This window comes from Otolemur garnettii, unplaced genomic scaffold (genome assembly GCF_000181295.1).
Source record: "Otolemur garnettii isolate 467f Iridium unplaced genomic scaffold, OtoGar3 scaffold00205, whole genome shotgun sequence".
NCBI lineage: Eukaryota > Metazoa > Chordata > Mammalia > Primates > Galagidae > Otolemur > Otolemur garnettii.
The window spans coordinates 1,865,801-1,879,061 of NW_003852600.1; the positions used below are offsets into that span (position 1 = coordinate 1,865,801).

Consider the following 13,261-nt stretch of genomic DNA (forward strand, 5'->3'; position numbering starts at 1 on the left):
CCCGCTCCTGCGGGGACCCCGACGCCTCTTGCCGGCGCCCCGGGCCCTCTCCCTGAGCACCCCGACCCGGAGCCTTCGGCCCCCGCGGACGTAGTCCTGCCCGTCGTGCACGCAGTGGGCCGCCGTCAGCACGTGCTGGGGGGACACCAGGATGCCGCTGCAGCCCGTGGACAGCTTCACGGCGCTGCCGAAGGGGAAGCTGGTCGAGAACCTTCTGTCCACGATGCTGAACCTGCTGTCGGTCCCGAACACCTGCCGCCGCCTCCGGGCCGGCGCGCGCCCGCTGCTGGCGTTCCGAGTCCCCTCCGGGACCAGGCCCTCGACCTTCACCCTGGTCAAGGTCCGGGTGCCGTTCTCAAAGACCGTCTCGTAGGACAGGTGATCCTCCAGCTCGGAGAGGCTGCGAGCCCCGACCTCCTGCTGGTGCGCAAGGTCACACGCCCTAGACACCGCCGCCCACGTGTCCGCCCGGAAGGTGGGGCTGGGCAGCTGGACGGTCTGGTCACTGACGATCCGGGGCACTTTCCTCAAGTGCCACCTGAGCTCCTCTTCCGTGTCAGACCCATCAGGGAGGGCCCACCCAGGGGTGAAAAATAACAGCCAAAATAGCAGATTTCCCATTTTTGATCTTCTATTTCGTCCTTAAAAATAAAGAAAGAGAAGCTTTACAATGGTTCCTTTTTAAGTGCTACTTACCATTCCAGGAGGCCTTGGGTCCTCAGAGCACCGAGAGACCTCATCCACCCTCATTTTCACCTTGCTTCGAGAGTTGACGTTAGATAAACACTCTGCTAAGCCGGCTCCTTCAGACTCCAAGTTCAGAAGATTGTTTTTCCCCAGCCTCCCCTGTCCCACCTCTACTGGCCTCCTCCACCTCCCTCCCCTAACAGCCCAGTGCCAGGGGCTGCAGAAAACTGGGTCACTCTGTGGCCGAAGCCACGCCCCCCCTCCTCCCTGGATCTCCTACAACCGTATTTCTAAATGATTTTGAAATAAAGACAGCAGATGTCTAGCTGACTGTCCTCGCACTTGGCTCCTTTGAAGCAGGGATCATATAAATTCCTCACCTCTACAGTGTGAATGTCTAGCACAGAGCTCAGGACATGTTCCTTTGTGGAAGTTGTGTGTTATCCAGGGTTTGCAGCCCAAGCTGATGTGAAGGTCACTGCAAATCACTGGATAATGTCTAAAACTTAGAAATAAATAAACGAGTCTGTCTGCTATTGGTCTGCTTTAGTTTTTATGGTACCTCTGATCATAAAAAGAAAGTCCAGCCCAGGCCGTTCTGTGCCAAAGTGAGAAAGATGCAGTCAACAAGGTTGTGGCTGGGGAGCCGGCACAGTGGCTCTCTCGGGTTATCCCAACACTCCGGGAGGCTGAGGCAGGTGGATCACCTGAGCTCAGGAGTTGGAGACCAGCCTGAGCGACACAAGACTCCATCCTCTACTAAAAATAGGAAAACTCCCCAGGAGTTGTGGTGGGCACCTGCAGTCCCAGTACTGGGGAGGCTGGGACAAGAGGATCTCCTGAGCCCAAGAGGTTGAGGTTGCTGTGAGCTACAATGCCACAGCACCCTATGCAGGGCACAGAGTGAGACTGTCTCAAAAGAAAAAGAAAATTATGTTTACAACCACCGTCCAAGCCATGCAACATACAAAATAATTTGTGGTGGACTTTCACTGTACAGTAAAGGCAGTTGTAGGAATCTATGAAGCACAGGCTGTGGTTCCAGCTTGTCCCTGGGAAAACGTGATCGTGATTAGATAGATAGTGTAGTCCCTTCACATCACAGAACTCATCCTGCCAGAGCGATGCTTCTGTATTGTTTAAATACTGTTAGAGACGCCGGTGCTTGATGCGTTACACGGTACCTCCTATCCTCATATCTTCTAGCCCTCTTCTCTTCTGGGGGCTCTTTGGCATGTGGGTGGACCTATTTAGAAGGACTGGTGTTTATCAGCCATGGCCTGAGGGGCAGGTAGTTGTAGCCCTCTTTGGAGCAGCAGTTCCAGACCTGTGTCACTATTACTTTGGTCAGCTCTGCTCTGATAGTTAAAGTATTTTTACTAGTAGTTAAAGTATGAAGGCTTAGTAAATTGTTTGTACTTTGTATAAAACAGAAGCAATTCAAGGTTAGATTATTCCTATATCTTCACTCTCGATGCTTTCCAATAGGAGTTCTTTGCCGGGATGAGAAAGTTTTTGACCGGGGCCGGGTTTGAACCCACCACCTCTGGTATATGGGGCCAGCGCCCTATTCCTTTGAACCACAGGTGCCGCCCATGTCACAATATTTTCTAAACATCACCACTGCAAATTTGCATTTATACAAAGCAGTAATTATATTAATTAGTGGTTTCTTTCATCTTCTCTGCAATTTTCACAAAGAATATTTCATCTGTTTGATTTAATTGGGATGAAAAAGTCTTATAATGTGGTAACTCTACTGAGCCCTTGAAATTGTAGTTCCCAAGATGAAAAATTATGTTTCCTGGGTGAAGTGTCATGGCATCATAGCTCTCAGCAGCCTCATACTCTTGGGCTCAAGTAATCCTCTTGCCTCAGCCTCACTAATAACTGTGACTACAAGAGCCCACCATGACACCCAACTAGTTTTTCTATTTTTAGTAGAGGCAGGGGTCTTGCTCTTGCTCAGGCTGTCCTTGAACTCCTGAGCTCAAGCAATCCACCTGCCTCAGCCTTTCATAGTGCCAAGAGTACAAGGGTGTAATTCTTAGCAAAATTTTAATCAAGGGAGGTTTTTTTTTTTTGTGGGAAACATTTATTTTAATTGGTTCTTTGTTTAGCCCCTTAAACAACAGCTGTCCTTTATGTACTTAATATATGATTTTATTGGCTGGGTACAGCGGCTCACACCTGTAATCCTAACACTCTGGGAGACCAAGGCAGGTGGATTGCTTGAGCTCAGGAGCTGGAGACCAGCCTGAGCAAAATCGAGACCCCTGTCTCCACTAAAAATAGAAAAACTGAGGCAAGAGAATCACTTGAGCCCAAGAGCTGGAGGTTGCTGTGAGCTATGATGCCATGGCACCCTACCCAGGGCAACAGCTTGAGACTCTGTCTCAAGAAAAAAAAAAGTAATAATAATATACGATCTTGTTGAAGACCCACGTCAGGAGACAGGTGGCCATAAAGTTCGCGTGCAGTTTTAAACTGTGCACTACTTTAAATCCCACATGGACTTATGGTCCCTGTATAGACACTCTGTGTGACACCAACTCTTAACGACCTGAGAGTGATCATCAGGTCAAAGGCTTCCCTGGGAAAAACTGTGGACATCTAAATAGTGGTATTATTTCCCCTGGGTGTTTTATTTTTCCTTGTATTATTTAATTTAGCCTTGTAACTTTTTAGCTACTTAGAGATCAGAAAGACAGAATGTTAATAAGTGATAAATAACATGACAATCTTTTACTATACATATCATCGAACTAGGATAGAGATGTCAAACAGAACTACCCTACTTGATAACACATGTGCCCCATGTGATAATTCTGTAGCCAGACTTTTAAGAAAGCCCCATCAAGTCAGGTGTGGTGCACGCCTGTTAGTCCCAGTGACTCACGAGCCTGAGGCGGAAGGATCACCTGAGCCCAGGATTCAAGGTTGTAGTGAGCTATGATCCTCCCACTACACTCCAGCCTGGGTGACAGAGTGAGACCTCCATCTCTTAAAAAAAAAAAAAGAAGAAGGAAAGGAGAGGAGGAAAGCTCCATTGGAATTGAATTGTATTCAACTATAATTTCATTTTTGGAGGCTGATCTCGCACTGATTTTTATTTATTTACTTTTTTGAGACAGAATCTCACGATGTCACCCTCGGTAGAGTGCCGCAGCATCACAGCTCACAGCAACCTCAAACTCCGGCTTAAGTGATTCTCTTGCTCAGCCTCCCAAGTAACTGGGACTACAGACGCCTGCCCAGAGCCCAACAATTTTTTGTTGTTGTTGTTTTTGTCATTGTGTTTAGCAGGCCTGGGCCAGGTTCTAACCCACCACCAGCTCTGGTCCATGTGGCCAGAGCCCTAACCACTGAGCTATGGGTACCAAGCCTCCCACTGATTTTTAAATCTGTTATTCTAGTCAGAGACCTCAGCCAATACTTTGGAAATTGTCAATACCGTCAGTCCCTTTTAAACCAAATGATAATACCAGTGACATAGGCCTCATTTCCCACCAAGTGTGTATTCAGGTGAACATTCTCACAGCAGGTGAGAACGGTGGCTCGGAGCCCAAATCCTGGTTGCTCACCAAAGGAACACTGGCCCTCTGGTTCTCAGATCCCTGAACGGGAGCACTGGCATCACCTGTGAGCTTGTTAAAAATGCTCATTGTCCAGCCCGAGCCTACTGACAGACACTCTCCCAAGGGAGGTGGGGGGGGGGTCTCCCCACTGTGATGCCCCGGACCCTTGGTGATGCCTGAGGACCCCTACAGAGCCAGGCCCTCATGCAGCAGCTTGAGCCTCACCCCAAAGGCAGGAAGGCAGCCTTCCTGGGGGCAGCGGCTGACCTGGCTTTCCAATGACAGCTGCTTGTCTCTGAAGCCCTGTCCTTTGAGGGAGCTCTGTCTTGGGCACCACTAGGAGACTAGCCTTGCCCACATCTCTCCTTGGCCCTGGGCAGGGCAGAGCCGGATAATCCAGCCTCAGAATCCCAGTAATAAGAGGACACGGTTTAGTCAGCCTGTCTAATTTGCCCTGTAATTTAAAGTTGGACAAATGCTTAAGGACACTTTCTTTTGGAAAATCTAAGTTTGTCTTGTGGTGAAATGTCAATGTAACATAAACACCGTCTGTCCACACACGCCCTTCATCCCAAAGCACTCACTCGCCCGGCTAAGGGGACAGAGTCCCAGCTGGTGGGGCGCCAGCACCGACATTTTGAGAGTTCTGAAGTCCTTTTCTCCCCCCAGCCCCTGCTCTTTCCTGTCTTCCATTATAATTGTGACCTTCACCTTCAAGGTCCAGGCCTTGGATTTGGGGCTTTGAATTCCAGTTCTGGTTAACAGAAGTGCAGTGGCAGCCCTTACTCCCCAGCGGGGGTCAGCACACAGGCAGCTACTCCGGGGTGGGGGTGGGGATTGTGAAGACAGATGGGGGGGGCATCAGCACACACACAGCTGGTCTGGGGGGGTCGTGAAGACAGATGAGCTAGAAGAGAGCCAAGGTTCATCCACAGCGAAAACGTCTGCTCTGTGGATGGACCTACAGAGGTCATCCCAGTGTGTGAGTTAACACGTCTGCTAACAGAAGTGGCCACACACCCCACAGGAGACAGCTCACTGTTACCACCCTCTTGTTGCTTATTTACGATTTCTTAGAACTGTGCTGCTGATGGCTTTCAGAATATGTGTGTAATGACCAGCGTTGGGGCCGCAGGTACAGACCAGGGAGGGAGAAGACTCAGGTTCCACTTCCAGGCCCTCTGTGATGGGCCACATGCAGCACATGGCCCCTTCCCTCCTCATCTGCCAAGTGGGGACAGTGCTAATCTCCCACTGCTAGTGTCCACATGGGGATTAAATGAGGTTATACATGCAAAGAATTGCTACCACGCTCAGGGCATAGCACACGTGTGTGATTTTACAATTAATGTTCTACCTTAGTGGGTGAACTAGTAACACTTTAAAATAAGCTGTCATGGGCGGCACCTGTGGCTCGGGGAATAGGGCACCGGCCCCATATACCAAAGGTGGCAGGTTCAAATCAGACCCCGGCCAAACTGCAACAAAAAATAGCCGGGCATTGTGGCCAGCACCTGTGGTCCCAGCTACTCGGGAGGCTAAGGCAAGAGAGTTGCCTAAGCCCAGGAGTTAGAGGTTGCTGTGAGCTGTGACACCACAGTACTCTACCGAGTGCTCTAAAAAAAAAAAGGCTGTCATATAAGCAAAAATGAGAGAGTTTGTACTTTTCTAAAAAGTCAGTTTTACAGTCAAATATTTTTATTTCAAGATAGTTTCCAACTCACTCTAAAATTCTGCTTTGCTTTGTTTCGTTTCTTTGTTCAAAGCCAGTTTCATTTTAGAAACTTCCCAAATGAACGCTTTCCTAATTACTCATCTATGAATATCGGCAGCTCTGGTGCGTATCTTTTTCATTGCTGTTAAACTTGAGGATGATTAAACATCACCCAGCCACAGAACACTTAAGTTGTATTTCTACATCTTATTTATAGCCTGGATCTACATTAGGAATTCTGGAACTGTATCAGACCCGCAGCCTAAAAAGAAACAGAGTTGATGTCAAAATAGTTACTCTAAGGGAGTGAATTACAGTGAAAGAAAAACCTAACTTTTGAATGAGTCTATCTAGAGCAGCCGTCCCCAACCTTCTGGCACCAGGAACTGGTTTCAATTGGAAGACAATTCTTCCACGGACGGGTAGGGAAGAGCTTTAGATCCTCTAAGGAGTGAACAGCCCAGACCCACACATGCGGTGGCAGTGGGACTCAAGCTCTGGTGAGATCTGACGTGGCAGGAGCTGGAGCTCAGGCGGTGCTGGGACTGAGGGGAGAGCTGTAAACACAGATGAAGCTTCGCTCCCTGGAGCCATGCCGCTCACCCAGGCTGTGTGCCCCAGCTCCTAACAGGCCACAGACCAGCACCCATCTGCAGCCCAGGGCTGGGGACACATCTGGAGCGTGCAGAAGTTGACTATGACATGACAGAGTTATGCTCTTGAGGTTCAGCCCCTCTTTTGTTTTTTGGGTTTTTTTTAAACCTGAGAAATTTATAGTCTAGATTAGCCAGGGCAGATCAGATGGTTTGCCAATAAATTAAAAATATTTCTAATTAAACATTTCTTCTGTACATAAATAAAAGTTGAGATGCTGACTCCATAGCAAGGATCTGGACCAAGCTGCTTCCCTCACCACACGGCAGGCACCAGCCTAGGCCTCCCTGCTGACCTGTCCCTCACCACATGACACCAGCCAGGTCTCCCTTCCCTTCCGGCACTGGTCCCCATTTATGTGTGCTGCTATGTGACTCAGGATTGCATTAGCCCATCAGACATTTTCTGGGAGGCTGGCATGGGCCGGTGTCTACTCAGAGAAATGACCGTGTGGGGTCAACCCTCTACCTCGATGTGTGTGGCAGAACACACAAAGGACCACATGGCCACTTTGTAAGGGTGGCAGCTCTTTATCTAGCCATTATTATTGCAGCTTCCTGTCGGCCCCAACAACACTGACCTCATTTAAACACACCCCTAAATGTGAGCACAGCTCTCCACCCTCCCTCACCTTCACCCTGCGCCAGCCATGGAGACAGACACACATCAGGGAGGTGAGGAGGCCTGGCCCAGGGAGTTCAAAGTCATGCACAGAGAGGTGATGGCTTAGCCAAGGTGCACAAGCAGCACGGTGGGGGGGGGGTGTTTAATGACAGTAAACAGGGTCAGGCAAGCACGAAAGAAATGGGGGGTGTGCAGGGGGGACGGTGTAAAAACTTTCACAGTCCCTTTCATTTTCTGGTATTTTATGAAGCCCAATTCCTGACCCTCTTTATAACTATCTGCCAGGGCATTGTAAGGAGGCCACACTTAAGAAAGTGTGTGGTATCACAGAGATGGGGATGTGACCCTGTCGGTGACATAACCAAGATGGAAAGTCGGAACTGAGATGTTCTAATAGCTGTGGAGGCCATGGGCTCTGAAGCCAGATCAACTTAGGGACACTTGCCACCGATCAGCTGTGTGACCTTGTGAAGGTTACATAATCTCTCCGAATATCATTTTCCACATTTTAATATCAGAATAATGTTTTAGAATGTTTTTCTGAGAATCTAATGTGGTAGTGCTTACTGAGCTCTGGGCGGTTGTAGTCAAGAGCATCAGACAGCAGTGGTTGTTTTATGAGTGTCAGATGGGGAGGCCGACACAGCGGCTCTCTGTAAGGTATTTCGTGCATCTCCAGCTGCCAAGTATCTCATCCTGGTTTGCCAAATTGCAGCCTCCAAAATTATCCACATGCTCATCCCCAGAACCTGTGAGTATGTTTCTTACACAGTAAAAGAAACTTCACTAATGTGATTAGCTTAGGGATTTTGAGATGAGGAGGGAAGCTGGGGTTATCCAGGTGGGGCCAATGGAATTGCAGGCCTCCTTAAGGGGGGAGCAGGTTAAGAGTGAGAGAACTGTGAACCAGGTCGGAGGGACACAGAACCACAGTCGTAGGGTGGGCGGCCTCGACTGCCACCAAAGGTAAGGAGCAGTTCTCTCCTGGAACTACCACAGGAACAGTCCTACTGACCCACTTCAGACTTCTGAACTCCAGGTGAGTAAATTTGTGTTGTTGTTAGACAGTGTTCTTAATGGTTTATTACAGCAGAAATGGGCGATTGTTTGTAAAGTTGAGAATCTAGTTTCTGAAATTGTCTGTGCTGTGACACCATCGCACTCTGGCCCCAGGAAACAGAGAGAAAGTGACTCAAACAATGAAATAGAATAAAGTTGTACACGCTGGGTGTTTAGAAAGAAAGAAATTGTAAGAGTGATTTAAAGTGGAACAGAATGGTTCGTGGGACTTAAAACACAAGTGAAGTTCTTTTTAAGGAAAATGTGACATGCAGTTTTAAAACTAAAAACAGAAGATGGTGATACCACTTCATGGTGGTAAAGTAGTAGTAATTCCAGAGAAATACAGGGAATGGAACAACGGTAGATAAATTTGATAAATTTGCCTATCAACAAACACACACCTGGTGCTTACCCTGCTATGCATCACCTCAAAGGCTTTTTTAAAAAATCTTTTTAGAGGCAGGGCCTCTAATCTGTCACCCCAGCTGGAGAACAGTGGGGTGACCATACCTCACTGCAACCCTGAACTCCTGGATTCAAGGGATCCTCCAACCTCTGTCTCCCAAGCAGCTAAGACGGCAGGTGTGTGCCACCATGCCCAGCTTTCAAAGCCTTTATTTAAAAAAAGAAAAATCTTTGATGGTCCTTCTTAACTATTGAGTTGGACTAGAAAATGTCTAAGATCTCTTTCAGCTGTTACTGCTGTCCAGCAGTAAACCACAAACAAGAAAACACAAGTACCAGTAATTTACCCATCAATGATCATTCCTAGTCTTTCCCGGGTAGGAATGCGCCTGCTATCCACATTACTACCACTAGATGGCAAAGCTAGCCCAATAATGCAAATCTAAGCAGGCGTTTAAATGGTTTACATTCACCCAGCTGTGAAATAGATGTTATTTTTTAAAACTTGTGGGACTCCGTAGGGGGAAAAATGCCTAACTGGCTAATAATAATATACAAAATAGTTGTCACATATGGAATTTATTGCGTTTAGAAAACCCACCTACAGGCCACAGAGCCCATCCTGATGAACTGAGAGCTGATAATACTGTCTCCAGCCAGACAATTTTTTGGCAGGTGGTTTTCCAAAAACAGTAAAAGCGCCAGCACGCTTGCACTGTGACCCACAGCACTTCTAAATAGTCCCCCAAACGTGCTGCAACGCGATTCAACACTAGGAAAATCTTGAACTTGCCAAATATTTTACATATGTTTATCAAATACTTTATAATCCATTACTAACGGATAAGCTCTACTCTAATTCTACGCTGAGGATAAGTGGCGAGAGAGTTCACTGACAGTGAGCCAGATTCAAAATAGCAAACTTCAGCACTATTTTCAAGTTCAGTTTCAAGAATGGAGGCAAAGTCATGTCTGCTTTAAAAGTTTGGCAGTACTTGAGGGAGAGGAAGATGGTCAGGTTACACAGTTGATTATTTTACAGTAACACACGACTTCTGTTTCTCATCATAATAAAAAGTAAACCCCCTTTGTTTTTTAGCTATTTTTCCAGGACATGCCCATCTCAATTCTCTGATGGATGTGCTGTGTGTAAATCAAAAGTGGGGCATTATGGGAGCCCCCGAGGGAACCTTTCCTGTCCAGCCTCATGAAGTGCTGAGCGTATGGCTAGAGACCTATGTTTTTCAAATTGGCCTTTGAAAGTAAAGAATATTTGTAAAGGCTTGTTACTTTTCAGGCTTCAAATCATCCATGGTCATAATGTTTGTCATTAATTGTACATCAATTTTACCCATATGCAGCTTTAAAAATTGTCTTAATTATAAAATAACTTGTACACCACTAATTTGACCTGTTTCCTAACCTCTCCATCTCAGATTTTTAATCTGCAAAGTTAACTCTGTGCTAAAATGAGGTAGTTTCATCCTCCAAAAATTCTGAGCCTGGTCCTACCATTAAAATGCAATATTCTTGGGGTGGCGCCTATGGCTCAGTGAGTAGGGCACTGGCCCCAGATACTGAGGGTGGCGGGTTCAGACCCAGCCCCGGCCAAACTGCAACAAAAAATAGCCGGGCATTGTGGCAGGTGCCTGTAGTCCCAGCTACTCAGGAGACTGAGGCAAGAGAATCACCTAAGCTCAGGAGTTGGAGGTTGCTGTGAGCTGTGATGCTACAGCACTCTACTGAGTGTGACAAAGTGAGACTCTTGTCTCTTAAAAATAAAATAAAATGCAATATTCTTGTTGGATATTTGAGCATTGGGCAATTTTTAAATTTACTCAGTAGGGAAACTTACACTAGCAATTGTTTGTTTTAACACATAATGAGCGCGTACTGTGTCAAGCGTGTGCTAAACAATTTCATGTTTAAAAATATAAAAGATTCTAGGGCAGCGCCTGTGGCTCAAAGGAGTAGGGCACCGGACCCATATGCCAGAGGTGGTGGGTTCAAACCCAGCCCTGGCCAAAAACTGCAAAAAAAATAAAATAAAATTTCATATGATGACTTGCCACTACTTTCAAGCCTAGATACTTATGTGGCTGGGATTTAACTTTCTGTCTTAATTATAAAGCAGATTCTAATAATAATTGTCCAGGCAGCAAAATATGACTTTTATAATCCTCTGCAGAGACAAATGTACAGGGGTGACTTACACATAACAGGCAGCTTTTCAAATCAATGACAGTGTAGGGAGCAATCGGGTGGGAGTATTTTTACATCTTTAGAATGTCTTATTATCAAAAAATTCAAGACTATCAAAAGTAGAGGCAACGGTATGAAAAGCTGAGCGGGACGCGCCGCCACCGGCTCCGCTTCGTCCCCCCCCTACTCCAGTTTCGCTGGGGTTTGAGGCGCCGCCACCACTCCTGGCCTCACCTCACCTGCTCGTTTTCTCAGCGACCCCACTGCTCCTCTCCTGACCCCTGCGGCCAGGTGACCGAGGAGGGGCGCGGAGGCAGCTGTCACAGCCACCTGCCCAGAGGCTTCCACCTGAGTGGACCTTCCAGGAATGGGCTTACACCTTCGTCAATGGCATCTGTTAATAATCATAAAAGAAAAAGCCCCGCCACCCTCCCCGCCCCCCACCCCCGCACCCCGTACTGCTTAAGTAGAAAGAATTCCATTTCTATTCCAACACAAACGCTGTTGCTGTTAAGATTAAACCTCGCGGGAGTCTCAGCTCTCCCAGCTCCTATGGGAAGGGAGTTCCCTGAGGATGGAAAGGGCTGAGTCTCATCCCAGGCGTTAAAGCCGTTCACAGACGCTCCCTGGGGTCCCGGGGGCTCTGCTCACCTGTGCGCCCACCTGCTGCGCGCGCTCCCCGGAGGGACGGCGGGCGGGGGCGCTGATGCCCGGAGCCCGCGGAGCCGTCGGTCCGAGGCCGGAGCTGCGAGCAGAGCGCGGAGAAGGCGGCGCTGCCGGGAGAGCGGCGGGAAGGGGGGACCCGGAGAAAGGGCGGAGCCAGGACCGCCCCGGAGGGGGATCACCCCGGATCCGGCACTGAGCGGGCTCACCAGAGACGCTAGTCCCTGTGATAGTGACACCCCTTAAACCGTGTCAAGAAGATGCTCTCCAGGGGGCGGGGTGCCCCCAGTCTACTGTGAGACCCCCGACATCCGCCCGAAGGGGGGGGGAGGGAGGGAGGGGAGGCCCCTGCGCGGCCCAGCCCAAGCCGGTCTCAGACCATCCCTGGACCCACAGCCCTCAGGGCCACCTGTCCTGTGCTGGCCTCAAGCTCGAGGGCCACCTCCAGGTCAGGAAGAGACAGAGGGACACCCCCAGAGCATGCCGCGCCGCCTGCGGCTGGGTCAGTTTCCATCTGTCCAGAAAAGGCCGCTTGTCCTACTTCGGAGAGCCCTAAGTCTACTCCCACCTCAGTCTCACAGGCCTCTCTCACATCCTTCCCTCCAGCCTGCTTCATTCCCATCCCTAGCAGAGGGGCTGGAGTGGGCCCTGAGAAGAAGGGGGTGTTATTTACTCGCTTCCACTGAACTGTTGGGGTGGGAGGCCCGGAGCAGACCCGCTGATAGGTCAGAAACTGGGTCCTGGCCCTCAGACCAGCTCACAGAGACCCGCAGCCAGGTCCAAGCAGGGCCGGAACACTTGGCTCAGTGGTGAGTTACTGCGTTTCTCAGGCGACTATGAATTTTCTAACAGAATAAAATTGAGACATACATACCATCGTGTCTCCATATACCTGGGGAGCTGGCTCCAGGACCCTGGCTGCCCCCAAATCCTTGAGTCCTCAAGTCCCTCTATCCGCCAACCTATGGGAAAAGTCAGCCCTCTATATACCTGGGTTTTGCCCAAGATTTCCGTATTTTCCATACAGGTTTGGTTGGGAAACAATCCTCTTCCAAGTGGACCCAGGTGGTTCAGGGTCAACTGTGTATCCGTTTTACTTATTAGCTGTCCTCTCACGTCACATTGTCACATGTGCGTTTATCTGTCCTTAAAATCTATTGGCAATTTTTAGCTGGTGTAACAGTTAGTTCTGAGCTCTCTGTCTCACCAATTAGATCATAATATTCATGTACTGCTCTGAACACCACCAACTACCACAGGGCCTGGCATACAGTAGCTAACTATGTGCTGAACTTTAAGTTTCCTAGTCGGCCAGAGTGTGGGAAAGTTGGAGAGAAAGCCCAGGACGCAGGGTGGGAGCCCATCTGCTGCCGACTTGTGGTGAGAGCCCCCACCTCTGGGCCTCAGCTTGCCCCATCTGCCATCAGCAGGCTGAGCTGCAGGAGTGTGGGGTCTGCGCTGTCACACGGGGACCCTAACAGCTGTGTGAGGAGGACTTGACCTGAGTCTGGTTTCGTTAAGCCAGTTGGCTCCCTGACAGCCCCACATAAAGCCAACCTGGAGGGCGGTTGCCCTCCCTGACCTTTCACCCTCCGCCTTCCAGCTTTTCATTTCTGGATCCATTCATTTTAGCATTCACTATGTTTCTTTTCTTTTTTTTCTTTTTCTTTTT

The 13,261-nt window shown here is 48.8% G+C and overlaps 1 protein-coding gene across 1 annotated transcript in view; it reads right to left on the reverse strand.

Moving 5' to 3' along the window:
- PRSS35 (protease, serine 35) overlaps nucleotides 1-621 on the reverse strand; it is a 1,258-nt gene extending 637 nt beyond the window's left edge. The window contains exon 1 of the mRNA XM_012812395.1: nucleotides 8-621. Coding sequence (XP_012667849.1) covers nucleotides 8-621 — 614 coding nt within the window. The remainder of the gene's footprint in view (nucleotides 1-7) is intronic.
- Nucleotides 622-13,261: the final 12,640 nt, after the last annotated feature.